The sequence below is a fragment of the Anabrus simplex genome, chromosome 5 (genome assembly GCF_040414725.1).
Source record: "Anabrus simplex isolate iqAnaSimp1 chromosome 5, ASM4041472v1, whole genome shotgun sequence".
Taxonomy (NCBI): Eukaryota; Metazoa; Arthropoda; class Insecta; order Orthoptera; family Tettigoniidae; genus Anabrus; species Anabrus simplex.
In genome coordinates, this window is record NC_090269.1 from 111,532,689 (window position 1) to 111,552,011 (window position 19,323).

The 19,323-nt window shown below is 41.0% G+C and overlaps 1 protein-coding gene across 3 annotated transcripts in view; it reads left to right on the forward strand.

Moving 5' to 3' along the window:
* The window catches only part of LOC136873821 (putative phosphatidate phosphatase), a 337,454-nt gene that overhangs the window by 286,309 nt on the left and 31,822 nt on the right, over positions 1-19,323 (forward strand). For 2 of the 3 annotated variants that reach the window (XM_067147078.2, XM_067147079.2), the window contains exon 5: positions 11,301-11,477. The exons of the other annotated variant lie outside the window; for it this stretch is intronic. In XM_067147078.2, coding sequence (XP_067003179.1) covers positions 11,301-11,477 — 177 coding nt within the window. The remainder of the gene's footprint in view (positions 1-11,300; positions 11,478-19,323) is intronic. 3 annotated transcript variants of the gene reach the window in all.

Consider the following 19,323-nt stretch of genomic DNA (forward strand, 5'->3'; position numbering starts at 1 on the left):
ATTAAACCGATGATAGAGACATCTACCAGTTGAAGACCAAAGTATCTTGTAGTACACCAGTTCAAGTTTGTTTACAGAGATGATATTATAGAAGGCGTGCAGATTAACTAGCAGGGGAAGGTGTACCCCCACTATAATAATATTAATAATACTAATAATAATAATAATGGCGGGAAAACCATAACTATTCGGGTTAGGAGGAAATGCCTGCTTGCAGCCGGAGAACATCTTGAGACTCTCCAAGGCCAATAACCTTGGCTGTATTCAGAATGAGCAATTTGCTCCAAGTTAAGCTAAAGCTTCTCAAGCATGATGGTAAAACAGTAATTCCAAATAGACCATGTTGCTATATCTCGAAGATGCAGTTCGGAAAACATGAACGTTACCGTAAAAAAAGGGAGTAAACATAGACTCAGATCACTACGTATCAGTAATAAAGTTTCGGCCAATCCCTCTCGACAGAAAGAAATTCGCTATGACACAAAACAGCTCAGGGAAAGAGAGAATGAATTCAATGAACTTGCCCAACCAATGAAAAAAGACTTCAACAACACGAGAAAGCAGGGGATACAAGCTGCTAAAGTAGTAGCCGAAATCAAGAAGAAGAAGAAGAATAAGAAGAAGGACACATGGTGGACCGATAACTGCGAGAAGACCTTAGGGGATCGTCTGAATACCTGGGAAAAGTATTACACCTCGAACAAAGAAGAAGATTGGAAGATGTACGAAACACAACAAGTACAAACAGCAAAAATAATACGCAGTGAGAAACGCAAGTATGGAAAGGAACTAATGGACAAGATTGAACAAAACTTTCATAGAGGTGAGACCCGTGAATACTTTAGGAATTTTAAAAAGAAGGTACAAGGATACAAGGCACCTTCCCCTTGCTTTCTGAGGAAAGATGGAACTCTTTCAATATCAAATGAAGAAAACTGCGAAATCTTAGCTATTTTAACGACCTTCTAAACTGTGAAAAACCAGCCAACCCCATCAAAACAAACAAACCAGTGAGCTAAAACTTGCCATCTTCTCCACCAAATCGCGATTAAATCAAACGCCACATAAAGAGATTGAAAATTGACAAGGCTGCTGGTGAAGACTCCATGATTGTGGAACTGTGGTAACATGCCCAGGAAGAAGCAATTGACATTCTACAACAAACCGTTGTAGACATATGGGAAAAAGAACAACTATCGGAGGAATGGAAGCTAGCTTTTATCCACCCTTTACACAAGAAAAGAAATGTAAGAGATGAGAACATTTACCGTGTTATTTCTAATCTGTCAGTAGACTACAAGATCCTGTCACTATCCATCCTTGAAAGACTAGAACAGCAACTTCAACACAAACTGGGGGAATACCAAACAGGTTTTCGGAAAGGCCGATCAAGTGCAGAACAAATACTAAACCTAAAAACCATAATAAGATACCATATGCTGAGAGGTCGAACCCATGTATCGACATTCGTAGACATCAGGAAAGTGTGCCGCACCAAACGCTCTTTTGCTGCATCGCTCTAGCTGTGCTATTATTCTCTTACCTAGAGACAATACCATTTGTTCGTTGTTCCAAAATTATAACTTTCTTGGACTTGACAGTTACTTCTTCCCTAACATGACAGATGCCACTTTGATATTCCAAGACATTTCTTTCTTCCCTACTCTTTTGCTTTTATTATCTCTTTGAAAAGGAGAGGGGCTTTTTAACAAAAAAGATGGCGAGACGGTGTTGCGAAATGTGTATCATGTGGTACAAATGGTCTTTGAAAGAGATACAAACCTTGCCTCACTTAATTCTTTGTCCTGACTTTATATTCAGGATCACTTAATGTGTACGGAATTCTGAGCCCAGGTATGTTTTATTTTACCTTTTCTTTGGTTGCTACGACTACTTGGTTTAATGTCTTTGTGATCCCGTTTGTGTTATTTCTCTTTTTATCGTTGCGATGTGATATTCTGTGTTTTCCTTTCGCATTATTGTTATTATTATTATTGTTATTATTATTATTATTATTCCTGACTGTATTTATACTGTTATGTAAGGAGAAGAAGGTAACACAGACCCGTTTTGTGTGTATGGGTGCATGTCATTGTCTGTCTGCTTTGGTTGTGTATTCGAGACCTGTATCTATGTCTCCTCCTTCGTCGTCTCATCTTGGGGTCATTATATTATGTGTAGGTTATATATAACGATATCTTGGGTCAATTCATTCTTGCCTCTAGAGCAGATATGAATGTGTCCAATAGCGTGATTGTTATGTGATTTTATACGATGGGGTGAGCCTTGTCTTATCAATCAATCAATCAATCAATCAATCAATCAATCAATCAATCAATCAATCAATCAATCAATCAATCAATCAATCAATCAATCAATCAATCAATCCATCAATCCATCAATCAATCAATCAATCAGTACTGACCTGCATTTAGGGCAGTCGCCCAGGTGGCAGATTCCGTATCTGTTGTTTTTCTAGCCTTTTCTTAAATGATTGCAAAGAAGTTGGAAATTTATTGACCATCTCTGTTGGTAAGTTATTTCAATTTCTAACTCCCCTTCCTATAAACGAATATTTGCCCCAATTTGTACTCCTGAATTCCTACTTAATCTTCATATTGTGATCTTTCCTACTTTTAAAGACACCACTCAAAATTCCTCTATTGATGTCCTCCCACGCCATATCTCCACTGACAGCTCGGAACATACCACGTAGTCGAACAGCTCATCTCCTTTCTCCCAAGTCTCTTCCCAGCCCAAACTTTGCAACATTTTTGTAACGCTACTCTTTTGGCGGAAATCGCCCAGGACAAATCGAGCTACTTTTCTTTGGATTTTTTCCAGTCCTTGAATCAACCAATGCTGGTGAGGGTCCCATACACTGGAATCCTGTCATTTAGATCTAATCTTTCAGATCGAGCCCAAGTACTATGAGTTTACATGCTTATGCTGCTGCTATTCCATCGCAGTGTGTCTCTGTTTTGCTTTTATGATACCTTGGACATTTGGTCTACGTGTATTTATGTATGAATGGATACTATGAATGAAGGGTTTGTGCTATCTTTATTTCTCGTATTTCCTTACGGGCGTTATTTTATGTGTTTGGGTGGGCATATTCTTCTTCTTCATGTGCCATGTCCTCGCAGAACGTTGGCGATCAGTAGCATGATCTGTTGTTTGTTCATAGCTGTTCTGAACAGAGTAAGCTTTGTCACCCCAAACCACTGGCTCAAGTTGCCGAGCCATGATGTCCTACTTCTCCCTGGACCACGTTTTCCATTAATTTTCCCTTGGAGTATTACTTGCAGAAGGTGGTATTTAGAGTTCCGCATCATATGACCAAAGTATTCTAGTTTCCTTCTCTTGATGGTAGTGAGAATTTCTGGTTCTTTGTTCATACGGTGCAAAACGTCTATATTGGTCATTTTAGCTGTCCAAGGTATCTTAAGCATCCTTCGGTACGTCCACATTTCAAATGCTTGCAATCTCTTGCACATGGTCTCAGTTAGTGTCCATGCCTCAACGCCGTACAACAGAATGCTGAAAACGTAGCACCGGAGTAGTCGTGTCCGTAGTGAAATGGAAAGGTCACGGCTTGTCAAAAGTTTCCTAAGTCTCTGAAAAGAAGTTCTGGCCTGCTCAATTCTGCATCGGATCTCGTGAGTAAGGTCCCAGTCATCATTGATGTGACATCCCAGGTATTTAAATGTTGCCACTCTCGCGATCTGTTCCTTCGCTGTTGTGAGATTACCTCGAATGCCATCTTCATTCCTACTTATAACCATCCACTTGGTCTTCTTTACATTAAGCTTCAAGCCCATTGCGCTGCTGGCTTCAGTGACAGCATTAAGTAGTTCCTGTAGATCCTGGAGATTGGTTGCAAGTAGCACAGTGTCATCGGCGTACCTGATGTTATTTATGATGAAACCATTAACCACAATTCCTTGAGTCTTTCCGTAAAGAGCATCTCGAAAAATCTTTTCTGAATAGATGTTGAAAAGCATGGGGGAAAGAATACAGCCTTGGCGAACTCCTTTCATAATTGAGACTTCTTCCGAGACACGACCATTGCTTGTTCCATTCCCCATTTTAGGCTGGTTCCGCCATTTCTATTTGTAGTTTGGGTTCTCATTTTATTTTTCTTATTTTATGCTCTGGGAGTATGTTTTTTTGTGCGTGTGTAGCTATGGCAACCTTTAGCTTTCCTTATTTCCCTATAACCTCTTTGTATTTCATGGTTCATCTTTTGGCAAAAAGTATTTCTTTGCCCATGTGTTATCTTTTTCTCGATGCAAATTCCTTTGGGGATTGTTGTTACGTAAGAAAAAGATTTCTTAATTGATGTGTGTGACCTCGCCCCCTTTTTACTGATAAGGCTGTGGTTATCAGTTGGTTACTATACGATTTCTCCGTATAAAGAAGGAAATGTTTTGACCTTATCTCTTTATATCGTAAATAGATTATTGTTCCCCAGCCTCTAAATTATTATATTATTGTGACGAAAATACGATCCAATTGAATGAGAAGTTGGTGACATTAAAAGGCAACGTTAAAAGGACCATGATTATGCATGTAAGTTGTATTCACTCACCCTACGCGTCCACAGTTGTTATACTCTGCTTTATCCTTCCTTTAGCTGAATGTTTAATGTAATAAACCCTATTGTGTTTTAAACTACATCTGTCTTGGGTTATTGCCTTTCTATACTGGGTTTTATTTGTGTAAGAGGAACGGGTCCAGTTCGTGACCAGCCATTAGTCAGTTTCGACAATTCCACGATAATTTTTTTGGTATTTGTGTATTACGTGTGTTACTTATTTGTAACATTGAATGATGTGCGTTTTATGTTCATCGACCATACTTCATTAGGCCTGAAGGAGGGTAAGTGTAAGATTGAAAAGCATACGACTCTAATGACCGTGATGTGTTGCTTAATATACTCGTGCTTGCAGAAATTGGAGTCGATGAGAAACTGCTGGCGAAAATAAGGGCAACGCTAACTAATACCAAATCCAAAGTCAAATTCCAAGGATGTCTCTCTGAACCCTTTGAGATCAAGACAGGCGTTCGACAGAGAGATGGACTGTCACATCTTTTGTTCAACTGCGTACTTGAGAACGTAATACAGGAGTGGCGAAAGGCGTTAAAATAAAGAAACCTGTACAAACCCTTAAGGGTTGGAACAAAGATAAACGGAATGGAAATAGATTGCTTAGCGTTCGCTGATGATACAGCCGTGATGACATAACATTTCGAAAGTGCAACAGAACAGATCAATGTGTTGAAGGACTGGCACGTGAAAGAACTCCTGCGGGATTACTAAATTCCGCCACCTCGGCGTCTCCGAAAAACGTAAAAGTAGTTAGTGGGACGTAAAGCTTATAACATTAACATTATTATTATTAAACTTCTTCCGTGCTGCTGTAACGAAGTGCGTGGCAAGAGGAAAGGGACAACTAGGAAAGGGAAATGCAGAGTAGAGGATAGGAAGAGGGAGGTGGAACATGGTACTGAGAGCCAGAAAAGGGAAGATGGAGTGGGTTCTGCAGGCATCGGAGAATTTAAGGGAGACCAACTTGTTAGTACCTACTCCTGTTTACCTTACGTTATTGGTACCAGCATCGAAGATTACCGCCTTCTCCTTACCTTCGTCCCTCCGTTCTATTTTTTCAACATCTGCCTTAACCTGATTCCTGGATAAGCTCTACACTGGTTCCCTTTCCTCCACACACTTTTCCCACATGCCTAACAATTGAGTCACCAATAACCAGAGCTTCAACCCCACCCTCCTCATTTGATCCCCTCTTCTACTGGTCTCCCTTAAATTCTCCGATGCCTGCAGAACCCACTCCATCTTCCCTTTTCTGCCTCTCAGTACCATGTTCCACCTCCCTCTTCCTACCCTCTACTCTGCATTTCCCTTTCCTAGTTGTCCCTTTCCTCTTGCCACGCACTTCCTTGAAGTCCATCTTCCCTCTGCAGTGACTCATACCAATTCCTCGCCGATACCTCTCCTGCGTCCACTGCCTGAGGAAAACTCTTAGCCTTCGTTTTCTTGACCTTAAATTATCCCAACTGTCTTCCACAACTTCCCCCTTTCCTTCCCCTTCCCCTTGCCTACCTACCGTATCCGGTTCGTTGATTGAGAGAGATACCCTGTCACTTCACTATTGTTATTTCGTTTCGGTGTTTTCCAAATTCGTACGCTCCTCAACACCAGATAACATTTTCTTTTTCATAAATATAGGGCTATTCGTAGGGTGGAGGCACAATGGCAGGAACAGCCATCGCTTCGTTGCCTCCCTTCATTTTCCTTCTTCTGTGTTGCTCTGGTACAAGCCTCGTGTAGTCCCTCACTCTGTGAACCGCCAGCAGCTTACTTCTGTGGTGAAGTCATCTATAGTGTTTATTTGTTACATGTGTGCTTTTAGGCTTTAAATCAGTGCTACTTGTCTTGTGTTGAATGAGAGTTGGTTGTTTAATTTACAGTATGTGTGTGTGTTCTATTATTTTCGTACTGTGCAGAACTTGTTACTGAAGATTTTGGTATACTTGTACCGATAAAAAAATTATCGTGTGTTTTATCTGTGCTTAGTTTTGTTATTTAGCTATTCTTTCTGAAGCGTATTTTAATTTTACCACTTTCTTTTACGACCGCATTTAATTTTTACTATTGTTTTTGTGAGTGATACGACAGAACCCCTTACCCCTAAAGTCTATAAAAGTGTAAGTCTATAAAATATTATTTTTCTATTTTCTCTCCCAATTTGCCTTACACTTCAATGCTGAGGTTTTTATGTGCCATAATTTACCTCTGATTCTGTACAAGCCGGACTGAGTGGCTCAGACGGTTAAGGCGCTGGCCTTCTAACCCCAAATTGGCAGGTTCGATCCTGGCTCAGTCCGGTGGTATTTGAAGGTGCTCAAATACGACAGCCCCGTGTCGGTAGATTTACTGGCACGTTAAAGAACTCCTGCGGGACTAAATTCCGGCACCTCGGCGTCTCCGAAGACCTTGAAAAGTAGTTAGTGGGACGTAAAGCAAATAACATTATTATTATTATTATTGATTCTGTACAAACTAAAAATAGCCTCTGCAAACTCCCCGGTCCCTTTAGTTTATATTTAAAAAAAGTATTTGCATCTTAGTTTCTCCCGCTTTTAATCTTGAATTTAAATAGTGAATTTCACAAATATATGTGCCGCCTTTTTCCCATGATGGTGTTGAGCAGAGCCGTTCGAAACGGCAACCCTGTTGCCATAAGAGCAATACTGTTTCCTTAATAGGGAATGAATATAAGCGGCTGAGAAAAACGGCGCTGTTGCCAGATATGGGAACGGAGAAGCGACAGATGGTCGAGAGTCTCTTACTTCTGAGCACAGACTGGCAACGCTGATCGTACAGTGCTGTCTTTTCTTTAAAGTACGTAGTCCAATATATAGTATTCAAGTATTTAAAGTTATATTGTAAACCATAAACAAATAAATGTTTTAATAAAACTGATGCAGATTAATGCGTAATCCGTAGGTACTTAACGTGTACTGTGTCCTGCGCTGACGCGCGCGACCCGAACGATCTCAGCTAGTGGCATTTATATGGCCGTTTTCCGGCCATTTTCCAGGAAAACCAAAAGACCCATGGAAAATGTTTCAGACAAAAATGTAAGTTAGATGCTTTTCTGCATTTTTCCCGCAGACAATATTTTATTGGCTGAGAAAACAAAAACCTGGCCGCTAACTGCAAATTTTAATACATGATTTACGGATTTAAATTTACTGGCTCGGTTTTTCATTCCTAATAATTATTTTAATTGGTTTATATGGAAAATAGTTATACGCTGAAATCAATAGTCTTTCCTGACGCTTGTAATATAGTTTGTTTTGAACACTGTAGGAGGTAACAGGAGGAGCTTGGCAGAGAACAAACTGCTTCGCGCTCCGAAACTATTTGTTTCTTAGACATTTCTTCGCCAGTTTCTACATAACCTTGGCAACATTGTAATTTCTCTGAGCCGCCTAATTTTGATGATTGCGACTATAGTATTTCCCTGCTATATGTCTTTTCACGAGAGTTTAATACTGATGTAAACATGGTATGTCCACGCCTCCGCCAAAGAAAGAGTTGTGATTCGCTGAGCCTGTGTACGAACCTCCACCCCGTCAACGTCTCGTGTTAGGACGTACAGGGCTGCGCAACACATACGACAACAGTGCGAAGATCTGAACTTCTGAATAAACGACCAAACCTGGATTCTGTTCACTTAGTTTATTGAACACATTCACAATGCACTGCGTATGGTCACTTCTGAGCGGTTTTCCTCTTTTGTGCTTTACTACACTCGATGGTCCTCCCTTTTAATCCATTTCTTTCACTATGAAAACTGACACTGACTGCAAGATGCAACACATCATCTCCACACTGTACAGCTTGGGACTTTCCCTCACTACGAGAAGACTTCCTGTATTACACCACGCGTTGTGCCTTCATTTCTCGTTATTTAATCGCTATTTTATTAAAACAAAACCATATATATACCGGTATATTACAACCATATTTTAATTTGATTACCTAACCTTCCAAACTCTCTAAATGTAATAAAATAAAATAAAATTAATGCGACGTACTACTTTTCTTCGAGCTCACATACAGTGGAGTGAGTGCGACGGTTGCTTCTCCAATCAGCTACGTCCATGTCCACGTGCATAGGCAAGGTGCTCCGCCTATTTGTTTATATCAGGATTAAACTCTCGTGAAAAGCGGTATACGCGGAACGGAAATTACAACTGTCTTTAAATGCTGAAAATGAAAAAAGATGTCCACAACAATTTCTCAAACTCTTCTGTCAAAACTACGCCGGTGCAATTGTCGGCATATAGGAATTTAATTATAAATTTTTACTCGATGAATAATCTAAGGACCGGGCGAATTGGCCGTGCGATTAGGGGCGCACAGATATTAGCTTGCATTCGGCAGCCCTGAAGATGGTTTTCCGTGGTTTCCCATTTTCACACCAGGCAAATGCTGGAGCTGTACCTTAAATAAGGCCACGGCAGATTCCTTCCCACTCCTAGGTCTTCCCTATCCCATCGTGGCCATAAGACGTATCTGTGTCTGTACGACGTAAAGCGAGTTGTAAAACAAAACAAAATATTCGAAGGTGAAAAGTACCTAGATACAAGGTAGCCTACACCGGAGACTTAAAAACACAAATAATCGGAATGCAGTAATCAGCTGATCTTTTTTCTCAACTGCCCCTATACGCTGCTCTTTGTTCTCGTCGGTATGCAGCTAACAATCGCTAATAATCCAAAGACTGTTAAGTAATTCTCTGGTGAAATACCGTATATTCTTTTCAACTAATTCTTTATTAAAAGCATGGTTACAGGCGCATCGTGTTATTTAATTAAATAAATTATTAGCCTCGTGATAAATCGAACAGATACCTACACGAAATGCCGTGTCTGTTGTCTACACGAATGTAAAAGCTGCGGAAGTTACAACTCGTTATAATAACATGTTTTTGTAAGAGTTCTACCAACGAACCTACAGATATTTAAATATACATTTTTCAAACGTAGTATATTTCATATTTCCCCCAACCTAAATTCGAAATAAAGTACACCTAACCTACTTGGAACACATAATCTATCGAACACCAGCTGAACAATTTATATACAATTTTTAAATATATCGCTACTCTTAATTTCTACCAACAATCCCTAAATACCTATATATAAATAGCACTAAATGGATGACACACACACAAAATTAATCAAATTTCAGTAGGTTTTAACTAATTTATCACTGCCGACCATTCACAAGCGCGTCCAACAATGGACTCGTATAATGTGTACATGCACAAAAAAAAAAAAAAAAAAAAAGAGCTGTAGAACTCCTTAAAAAGTATTTTGTTCTTTTGGAGGTTTATGAACACCTAAATTTAAAAGTTTGACAATTCTGCTAAAACCCTTATTTCCCACGACTGCTTGAGGGTTTTTTCAAGGCGATCGTGAATACAATCAACATCCTGGTAATTAATAACTGTTTAATATTTCAACCCTTTCGTAACCATCGACTGCCTCAAAACTTAATGATGATGTGATTACTTAGTAGTAGGCCTATTACATTCGCTCAGTATGAACTTTTGAAACATATGGACCCCATGCATGGGAGGGTGGACCTGCATTATGTTTCCAGACTAGTAAGTGCAGTAAGGTTACCAGGTGTATGCATACTTTTTTGCCGGGTTTTGTGGTAAAGAAAACCTGTAATTTTCAAGGAAATATCATATTTTTTTTGTTTATTCAAAATATTGCCCATCGGCTTCTGCACACTTCGCCCATCTTTCAGGTAACTTGTAAATATCATGCCAGAAAAACTGCTTGTCTTTTGTGGCAAACCATCCGTCGAGCCATTTTGCAACTTCCTCGAAATTGCTGAAGCGCTGCTCTGCGAGCGCGTGCTCCATTGATGCGAAGAGATGATAGATAGCGCCAGGTCCGGGCAGTACGGCGGATGCGGAAGGATGTCCCATCCCAGAAATTTCAAGGTGTCTTTCACTGGTTTTGCTGTGTGAGACGGCGCATTGTCGTGTAACAAAATCACTTTGCCACGTCTTCTGGCCCATTCCGGTCGTCTTTCTATCGATGCGTGATTTAAATTAATCATTTGTTGGCGATAGCGTTGTGCAGTAACGGTTTCGCCGGGCTTCAAGTGTTCATAATACACAATACCGCTTTTGTGGTCTACCAGAGCGCGCACTGTCTTTCACATTGAAGTCACCACGTTGAAATTGTCTCACATGTTCCAGTCGATGGAGCGTGTTCACCACGTTTCTACCAGGAAACGATGACTTTCCACAGCCTTTTCTTCTTTTGATTAAATAAGAAAAGCAATGCGTGCCGCAAATGTTATTTTTCCAGGCACAAACGTTGACATGAACGATACAACACAGACGCTAGTGTTTGGCGGACTCAACTTGTGTGTGTGTAGGTTAATCTCAGACGAACAAACTGACGTATGAGTCAAATTCATACGCTGCGTACTGTTCTCTGGCGCCATCTCTTAGTGAAATCGGAAAAGACTTATGCATACACCTGGTACGTTGTGAGTAGTGACTGTCTGTATGTCTGACAGTGGACTGATGGTGTTGTGTGTTCCAGCTGTACGTGGAACAGATGCTGAGATGGACTCGCTACTCAGGATCAGAGGGTCATTCGGCCAAGTAAGGCAGTCTTCCTACCGTCGGCCTGTCGCTGTAAAGTGAAGCAGAAGATGAGGAATCTGTTCTATATTTCAGCTGTACCTGGAACAGATGATGACATGGAGAGGTTCTTCGCTACTCAGGCACACCATCCAGGCAGTCTTCCTGCTGGCGGCATGGATGACGGCTCTCTCCAGGATGACAGACTTCATGCACCACTGGAGCGACGTTGTGGCCGGCATGGCTTTAGGAATTGTCGCCGCTTTCCTTATGGTAACTTTTCTGCGTCATAAGTTAAATTTTTATTATTACATTTTGTAAGATATTTGAGTCTCACAGCAAATTATCGATTACCCGTGTCCGGAGTAGCCGGATTGGAGTTTTCCCATGTGTGATTCTTAAATTAATATTTATTTTTATTAAAAGAAGGGGGTTGCGTGGTGAGGACGTTAAAGGCTTCGTCAGTTCACGTGGAAGGACGTGAGTTCAGTTTTATGTCTGGAAGCTGAAAATAAATGCATACTTGTGTCTTGCGAGACTTCCACGTGGCCCTGGAATGAATGACAGGTTAATTTACTTTTTTAAATTTAATTTATTGCCTACTACAGAACTTTTATCCCAATTACAGCAGCAGTCTTTCTGATACAAAGTAAAATTACAAATAATTATCAACATTACCTAGCCTAGTGTAATTAAATCTCATCTAAACTGATCAAATATAATTTAATCTAAACAAATCTAACCTGGGCTTGGGCTTGCGAGTAGGGTTGCCACCTGTCTCGTATTATACGGGACATCCCGCATTTGAGTGAAAATTGTGCGTCCCGTATTATGAACTGTTGTCCCGTAAAAATGAGCGTTTGTCCTTCTTTGTCTGTTCCGTATTTGATTTGAGCGCCATTGAAGTTCAAAATAGCTCCATTCGTTTTTTCTCTTTGAAGTCTCAGAAGAAGGAAATCTCGTGATGTCTCGCCATTTGCTGGTAAAGATGAGTATGCTGGGTTATTACCTCATCTTCTGCCACGTACTTACGTAGGTCTTCCATTCCAATTTCCAGCGTGGTTGTTTATGCTGTTTGAGACTAAATCTACGTAAATTGTGAAGTTATCAAAATTCATCGAAGTCATCAGTGTTAAGATGTTAGATGCACTGTACTGTTAAAAGGGTGGAAGTTAGTTTCTTTTACGAATTTCAATAATTATCTTATTCTGTTAATGAAACTAATTATAATGTAATTGAAATCGTTACCTAACGTTTGATTTTCTAGCATTTATGAACTGTTCCTTACTTTTGTGAAAAATCTCGTACTTTTTAGCTAAATGTCCCTTATTTCTTATATCAAAAAGTGGCAACCCTACTTACGTGACATTGTTCCAAAATAGTCTGTTTAATACACGCACAGTGTCGTTACATAAATGTTATCTGTCAATCGTAACAGTGAAGAATTCTTTTAAAGATATTTTCATGTCTGTACTGAAATCAAGAGCAACATTTTCCCGAGATGCACTGTTATAGTTTGTAAAATATTTAACTCTTATGGGCAGATGTTCTTGTAGACAAGCAGCTAACAGCTCTATCCTATTTACTGATAATCTTATTGTTTTGTCCTTTAAAACATCAAATAAAACACCAGTACTGCCACCACCACAACCACCACCCTCGGTAAATGCTTACCCAATTCATTCTGTGTTATAAACTGCCAGACAAAAATAAATTGTGAAGCACCTAGAAGAAATGGTTGGATATCAACGTAACTTCGTTCACGTGACAGACAGAACGGCCACCATAGTGCATTAGTGTTGTAGGGTATATTAGGGGCGTGAACAGCGTCAGATATTGAATGATCGCTGTGAAGGACATGGAAATGCCGCGAACTCGTGTAAGATAGCGTTATCAGCACCTGACAGAGTTTGAAGGGGGCATCATTGTGGGGTCTCCATTTGGCCAGCTGGTCGAATTGTGCAGTGTCCAGTTTCGGATGTGAAAGTGGCCCGATGTGGGAATGCATGGCGCCGTGAGGGCAGGCATACTCATCGTCAAGGCTCCCGTCAACCATGTCTGACCACCACAAGGGAGGATCGCCGTATTGTGCACCAAGCACATCATAACCCCTTTAGATCGGCGCCTGCCATACGAGAACAAGAAATGGACTCCCTGCAACATTCTGTGTTATCCCACACCATTGGTCAGAGACTAACAGCAGTCGGACTAGGGAATTACCGTCTCATGCGTAGGCAGCTGCTAACACCACAACATGAACGGGTGTGCTTGAAGTGGTGCCGTGACTGGGAAGCATGGACTGCTGATGAAAGGCATCGCATTATGTTCAGCGCTGCACTACTCCGGAGGGACCATCGTTAGTGAGTATGGTGGTGACCTGCGGAGATGTTCCATTCTTCCAATGTTTTGGAGAAGCACAGAGGTGTTACTTCTAGCATCATGGTGTGGGGAGCCATCGGGTACGACTTCTGGTCATGGATGTAGTGATTGAGGGAACTCTTATGTCACAACACTACATCATGGACATCCTGCATCCTCATGTGTTACCTCTCATATGACAATATCGTGGTGCAATTTTTCAACAGGATAATGCTCGTCCACACATGGCATGCTTCTCTGTGAACTGTCTCTGCGATGTTGAGGTACTCGCGTGGCTAGCAAGATCCCCAGATCTGTCCCTGATAGAACATGTGTGGGACCAGCTCTGACGTTGACTCCATCCTAGTGCCGCTATCCAGGATATCAAGGACCAGTTACAAAAATTGTGGGCCAGCTTGCCTCAGGAGAGGATACAACAGATTTCTGACACCCTCCCCAACCGAATCAGTCTGTACATCCTGACTAGAGGGGGTGTAACATCTTACTGATAGACAGCATTATCAACACCTGACAGAGTTTGAAAGGGACCTCATTGTGGATCTCCATTTGGCTGGCTGGTCGAACTGTGCAATATCCAGATTTGTGGGGAATTCGGATGTGACAGTGGCCCGATGTAGTGGTAATCGGCACTACAATATTCCTCATAACAATGACACTGCTCCAATTCTACTCACACCAACTGGTTCCACATCGGTACACATACAATACTTCACTCAGTACTCCAAGGCAGTACACACACAGTACTCCAACAAAGCTCTAACACGACGATAATCTGACACTGGTCCCGCTGGGACACCGTACTGGAAATTTCTTTGTAAATTTGACTCTATTTTGTAATCACTGAAATACACCACATACCATCTCAACACGTGAAGTTTCATTTCATTTCCTCCTCTCCTTCTGGGTGCTACAATTTTTTTATTTTTATTTTTTGTCAAGCAGTATGTATGAAGTATATAGAAGCTCTTGAAATTTTCATTGCAGCTTTTATAGGAGATTGTTTGAATCAGTAGATTAAATTTGCACATATCTTGTTTTTGACGTTCACAGATGCTCAAGCCGAGCTAAATAACTCAGGCAGTACAGCACTAGCCTTCTGAGCTCTAGTTGGTGGGTACTATCCTGGCTTGGTGGTATAAGGAGGTGTTGAAATACAGTACGTCTTTGCTGGCGAGACCTAGTATTTACAGTGCACTGTATCTTCTAGTATGGTCGAATTTGTTACTTTTAATATCCTGTCTCAGTCTCGTCATTGGTTTTGACGATATGAAAGTTACTGAGTCGCTGTGTGAAAATGTTACTTCTTGGGGTTGGTTGGAGCGGCATTTCAGTGGGCTTGGCAGATTGATATTTAATAGCAACTTCTGTCTGGGTGAGGAAATCAATGGGAAACTACTTCACTTACCTAGGTCGCCTCTTCAGCGATGCCTCGGCCATCTATGACAGCTGATGGTGGAGTTATTGATGATCAAACCAGTCTTCGGGCTGAATACTCAACATACAACTTGTCGGTAGATTTACCAGCACCTAACATAACTCCTGCGGGACAAAATTCTGGCACCTCGGCTTCTCCGAAAGCCGTAAAAGGAGTTAGTGGGGCGTAAACAATTGACTTTATTATTATTATTATTATTATTATTATTATTATTATTATTATTCAAAAAGCACTAATATCCCGTTAATAAAGAAGGTTAACAAATTACGTTATAGGCCTATATTTCTGATCAGCTGCGGTGTACCTTCGTCGACAGGATTGTTTTTGTAATTGCAGCAGTAATGCCATCTAGTGGAAATAGTGGCAGCAGAAAAAGCAACACACCTTAACTAACAACAGTAATTGTGATGATACTATTATGAATAAAACACTGTCTGCTTTATCGAGCTAATTTAATTCAGGATGACCCAATTAATACACACGCAACTATATTCTACCATAAATAACCATACTCCACTAATGGCAGTCTATTTATGAAGTCTCTAACCTCAGAGCAGGTAGTCCGGCTTGCTGGTATTACCTGCACGACGATTACCCTCATTGACAGCTCACCTTTAACTTTCACCTTGCTTCACACGCTCAGTTACTTCACACAGCAACTGAACGGAGACAGTTTCGAAGATAGGACTGTTGACTATCACAACACACGGCTGCTGTTTACCTTGGTTCAACTACAGACGAATCTGATGACTCACACAGTCAAAACTGTCAATTGAATTAACTCAGTTATCGTGACTGCTCCACACAGTGAATTACTTAACATTGACAACTGAACAGCTTTCACATTGCAGCTGCAGCTCAACAGTGCTAATCAGCACTACAATATTCCTCACAACAACGACATTGTCCCAACTCTACTCACACCAACTGGCTCCACCTCGGTACACATACAGTACTTCACACAATACTCCAACAAAGCTCCAACACGACGATAATTTGACACTGATTCCGGTGGGATATCCACCACACCAACACTGACAACATCCAGCACTATTGCTGTCCAGTTCTTGCTCGCGGCTAGCCTCCTTTTTATATCCTGATGATGGAGTACTAGAATCTTCGGGACGTGGCCGAATGGGAACGTTCTCGCTTCGTGCTCCAGAAGATGCACGGGGAAACCAGACGAAGAGTACAGTAGAGGGGAGAGGCTGTCACTGTGCCCTCAGGCTGGGAGCACCCAGCTGACTAACTAGTTCCTTCCACGAAATACAGCACAGTACAGAAGGCTGTCACGTAACAATAACGTTTTAGGGCCTTAAGAAATTTTAGACCAAAATATTTTGTTTCCTTCCGGCTTTGCCATATTATGGTATTTAGGCCTAGGCTTTCACCTCCTCCACCACTATGTTTTATTATTCCTTTTGCCCTCGTCCTTCGAGTTATCGTCCTTGACATTTTCCGGTAAAACTTTTTATAACCCTCACCAGCGCAGGAACCGCTGTTTAATTTTCATTTGTCATTGGGGATGTAAGGAAGTTCTTGGCGACTGTTACCAACTGATGTGACATAATTAGTTGCTGGTGCCAACTTCACTTTGTTCCTAGTACCGGTACCAACTTTGGTCGGGCTGTATAATTCGTGGTTAGTTGCTACGGTCATAAATAAATTCTTAGTTACTATGGTAATCAACAAGGTATTGTTAAACATGGATGTTGTTCCGTACGGAGGTTGCTATGCCAAAATTACTGATTTTAATTATTTCAAGAGTAAATTTGAAGATTTGTTGTCGTTTTATGTTAAACATGGCCTGATAACCAGGGAAGGGAATTGTGAGAAACATGGGCATAGCACCAAACTCAGTGTTCGGTGAGGGAACGAATTATTCTTTAGATTCTCTCCAGTAAGGTATGCTAAATGTTGGTATAAAACTTCCTACTTTCCCTCCTCCTATGTTTGTTAAACTGTGTTTATGTGTGTGTATGAAATAATGTTTCAGCATTCGTCTACCCTGGACCATTAGTGTTACTTTTCAGAAAAGTATAGCTAGCCATGCAACAATCGCAACAATGTTTTCATTCCTCCTGTAAAAAAATGTTATAATCGCTTTCCTTCGTATGAATTATAAGACTGACATCAGAGCAATCTATTCTTTACAGTGGTCACAATTTACAATAATCATCACGCTTCCTTTACCCTGGGCGAAACATTTTGGCTAGCCGTGGACCAATAATTTCAAAATTATTATTATTATTATTATTATTATTATTATTATTATTATTATTATTATTATTATTATTATTATTATTATTATTTATCCGGCCCGGATAGTCAGAAAATCATTTGACTGGATAGGTTAGGTCCGGCTATTGACCAAACCATTGGTCTGGATAGGTTAGGTCCGGCTAGTGACAAACCCATTTTGTCGTGTCCACCCCAGTTTGAGCTCAGGACTATCACTCTTCCGAGGATCGAACCTGTGACCGGGAACGTAGGAAGAATGGTGTCACTGAGACATGTGTTGATATTATAGCGGAAAATATGAGTAAACATTCACATCTAAGTGATGGCACTGAGGCCAAGGTAACATAATATTAGGGAGAGAATTTAAGGTAAAAATAAGAACCATATAGGTCTTGAAATATGAAGGCATACAAAATGTAAGAAAAGTAACAAGTTGTGCAATTGGAAGAAATGGCTTGGTCGAGCTGTGGTGAGTCATGAATCAGGAAGCTGCACCCTGCTAAGTGCGTAGTATGTCTTAAAAGGTGGAAAGTTAGAGAACGAAAAGGGGCGTTTTCGTTCTGGGTGACTGTGAGCAGTTACTATAGGAAATAGAACTTCGATTCCTTTCTAGAAGGATGGCGTATCGTAGAGAGAGTATAAAACCAGGGTACACAACCTGGAAGGGGGCTTTTTGGAAGGTTTCTACCGGGAGTGCGAGCGGAAGCTCAGTCAATCAGGTCTTCAATAATAATAAGGTCCGAATCTGGACTTAGAATCTGGTAGCCGTTTCTCAGGCTCCCTCTCCGGAATCGAACCCTGATTCCCCGTTACCCGTTACAACCATGGTAGGCGCAGAACCTACCATCGACAGTTGATAAGGCAGACATTTGAAAGATGCGTCGCCGGTACAAGGACCGTGCGATCAGCCCAAAGTTATTCAGAGTCACCAAGGCAAACGGACCGGACGAGCCGACCGATTGATTTTGATCTAATAAAAGCGTCCCTTCCACTTCTGGTCGGGACTCTGTTTGCATGTATTAGCTCTAGAATTACCACAGTTATCCAAGTAAAGTGGTACGATCTAAGGAACCATAACTGATTTAATGAGCCATTCGCGGTTTCACCTTAATTTGGCTTGCACTGAGACATGCATGGCTTAATCTTTGAGACAAGCCTGTATATACTGTATATATTTATATATTCATCGGTCTGAAATAAAAAAGGACGTTTTTATTTATTTTAGCGTATGTCTTATACAGACAATATCAGTAATATATATATTTACAGCTGAGAAACAAATTAATTTGTGCTTCACAATTGAATATCAAGTTTTTCAATCCAACGTACAGCTTCTGGAGATACCAGCAGGAAGTCATCTTCATCACCGTGATACGCTCGAATTTTACATTCCCTGACGATATGATGAACAGTCTGGTGTGGAGCTCCGCAGTCACAGTCTGGATTAGGTAGCTTTTTTCCACTTATGGAGAGCGGCTCTGCACCGACCATGTCCTGTTCTGATTCTATTCAGGTCTTGCGTGGTAGGTGGGATCCACTTGGAAGTTCGGGACCTGAGAAGAAGGTATGAAGGTGCACATCCGTTGCTGCTTCCCATCTACTTTCACACGTAGCGATTCTCCCAGGCCCTTTGTAGTAAAACTCCCATACCGCTCGGGGAGCAATCTGACTTATCATCTCCGGTCGTCGTGAAATTACTTGTGTCACGACAATTGGACTGCGATCAATCGAAGAGGGTTTGGGGACGTAAGCCCCCAGATTAGGGCCGCGAAGCTTCTTTAGGCCTGTGGCAGCGTAATATACATCTTAATGTGTCCATTTTCACTTTACCGTCAGATCTGGACCAGTTTCAAATGCTACTGCTTCTATTGTATACATATAATTCTGTTTCCATTATTTGGGTCGTATGAATTCTAATGCTTTACAGTGGCGAGATCTATTATTTGTGTTTGTTATTGATATTAAACCATGAGTGGCGGTATTGGCGTAATCTTCAACCAATGGCAGAGTCCATTCGCGCCACCGTCTGCCATGATTATTATGTTATTTATCCTGGTGAGGGTT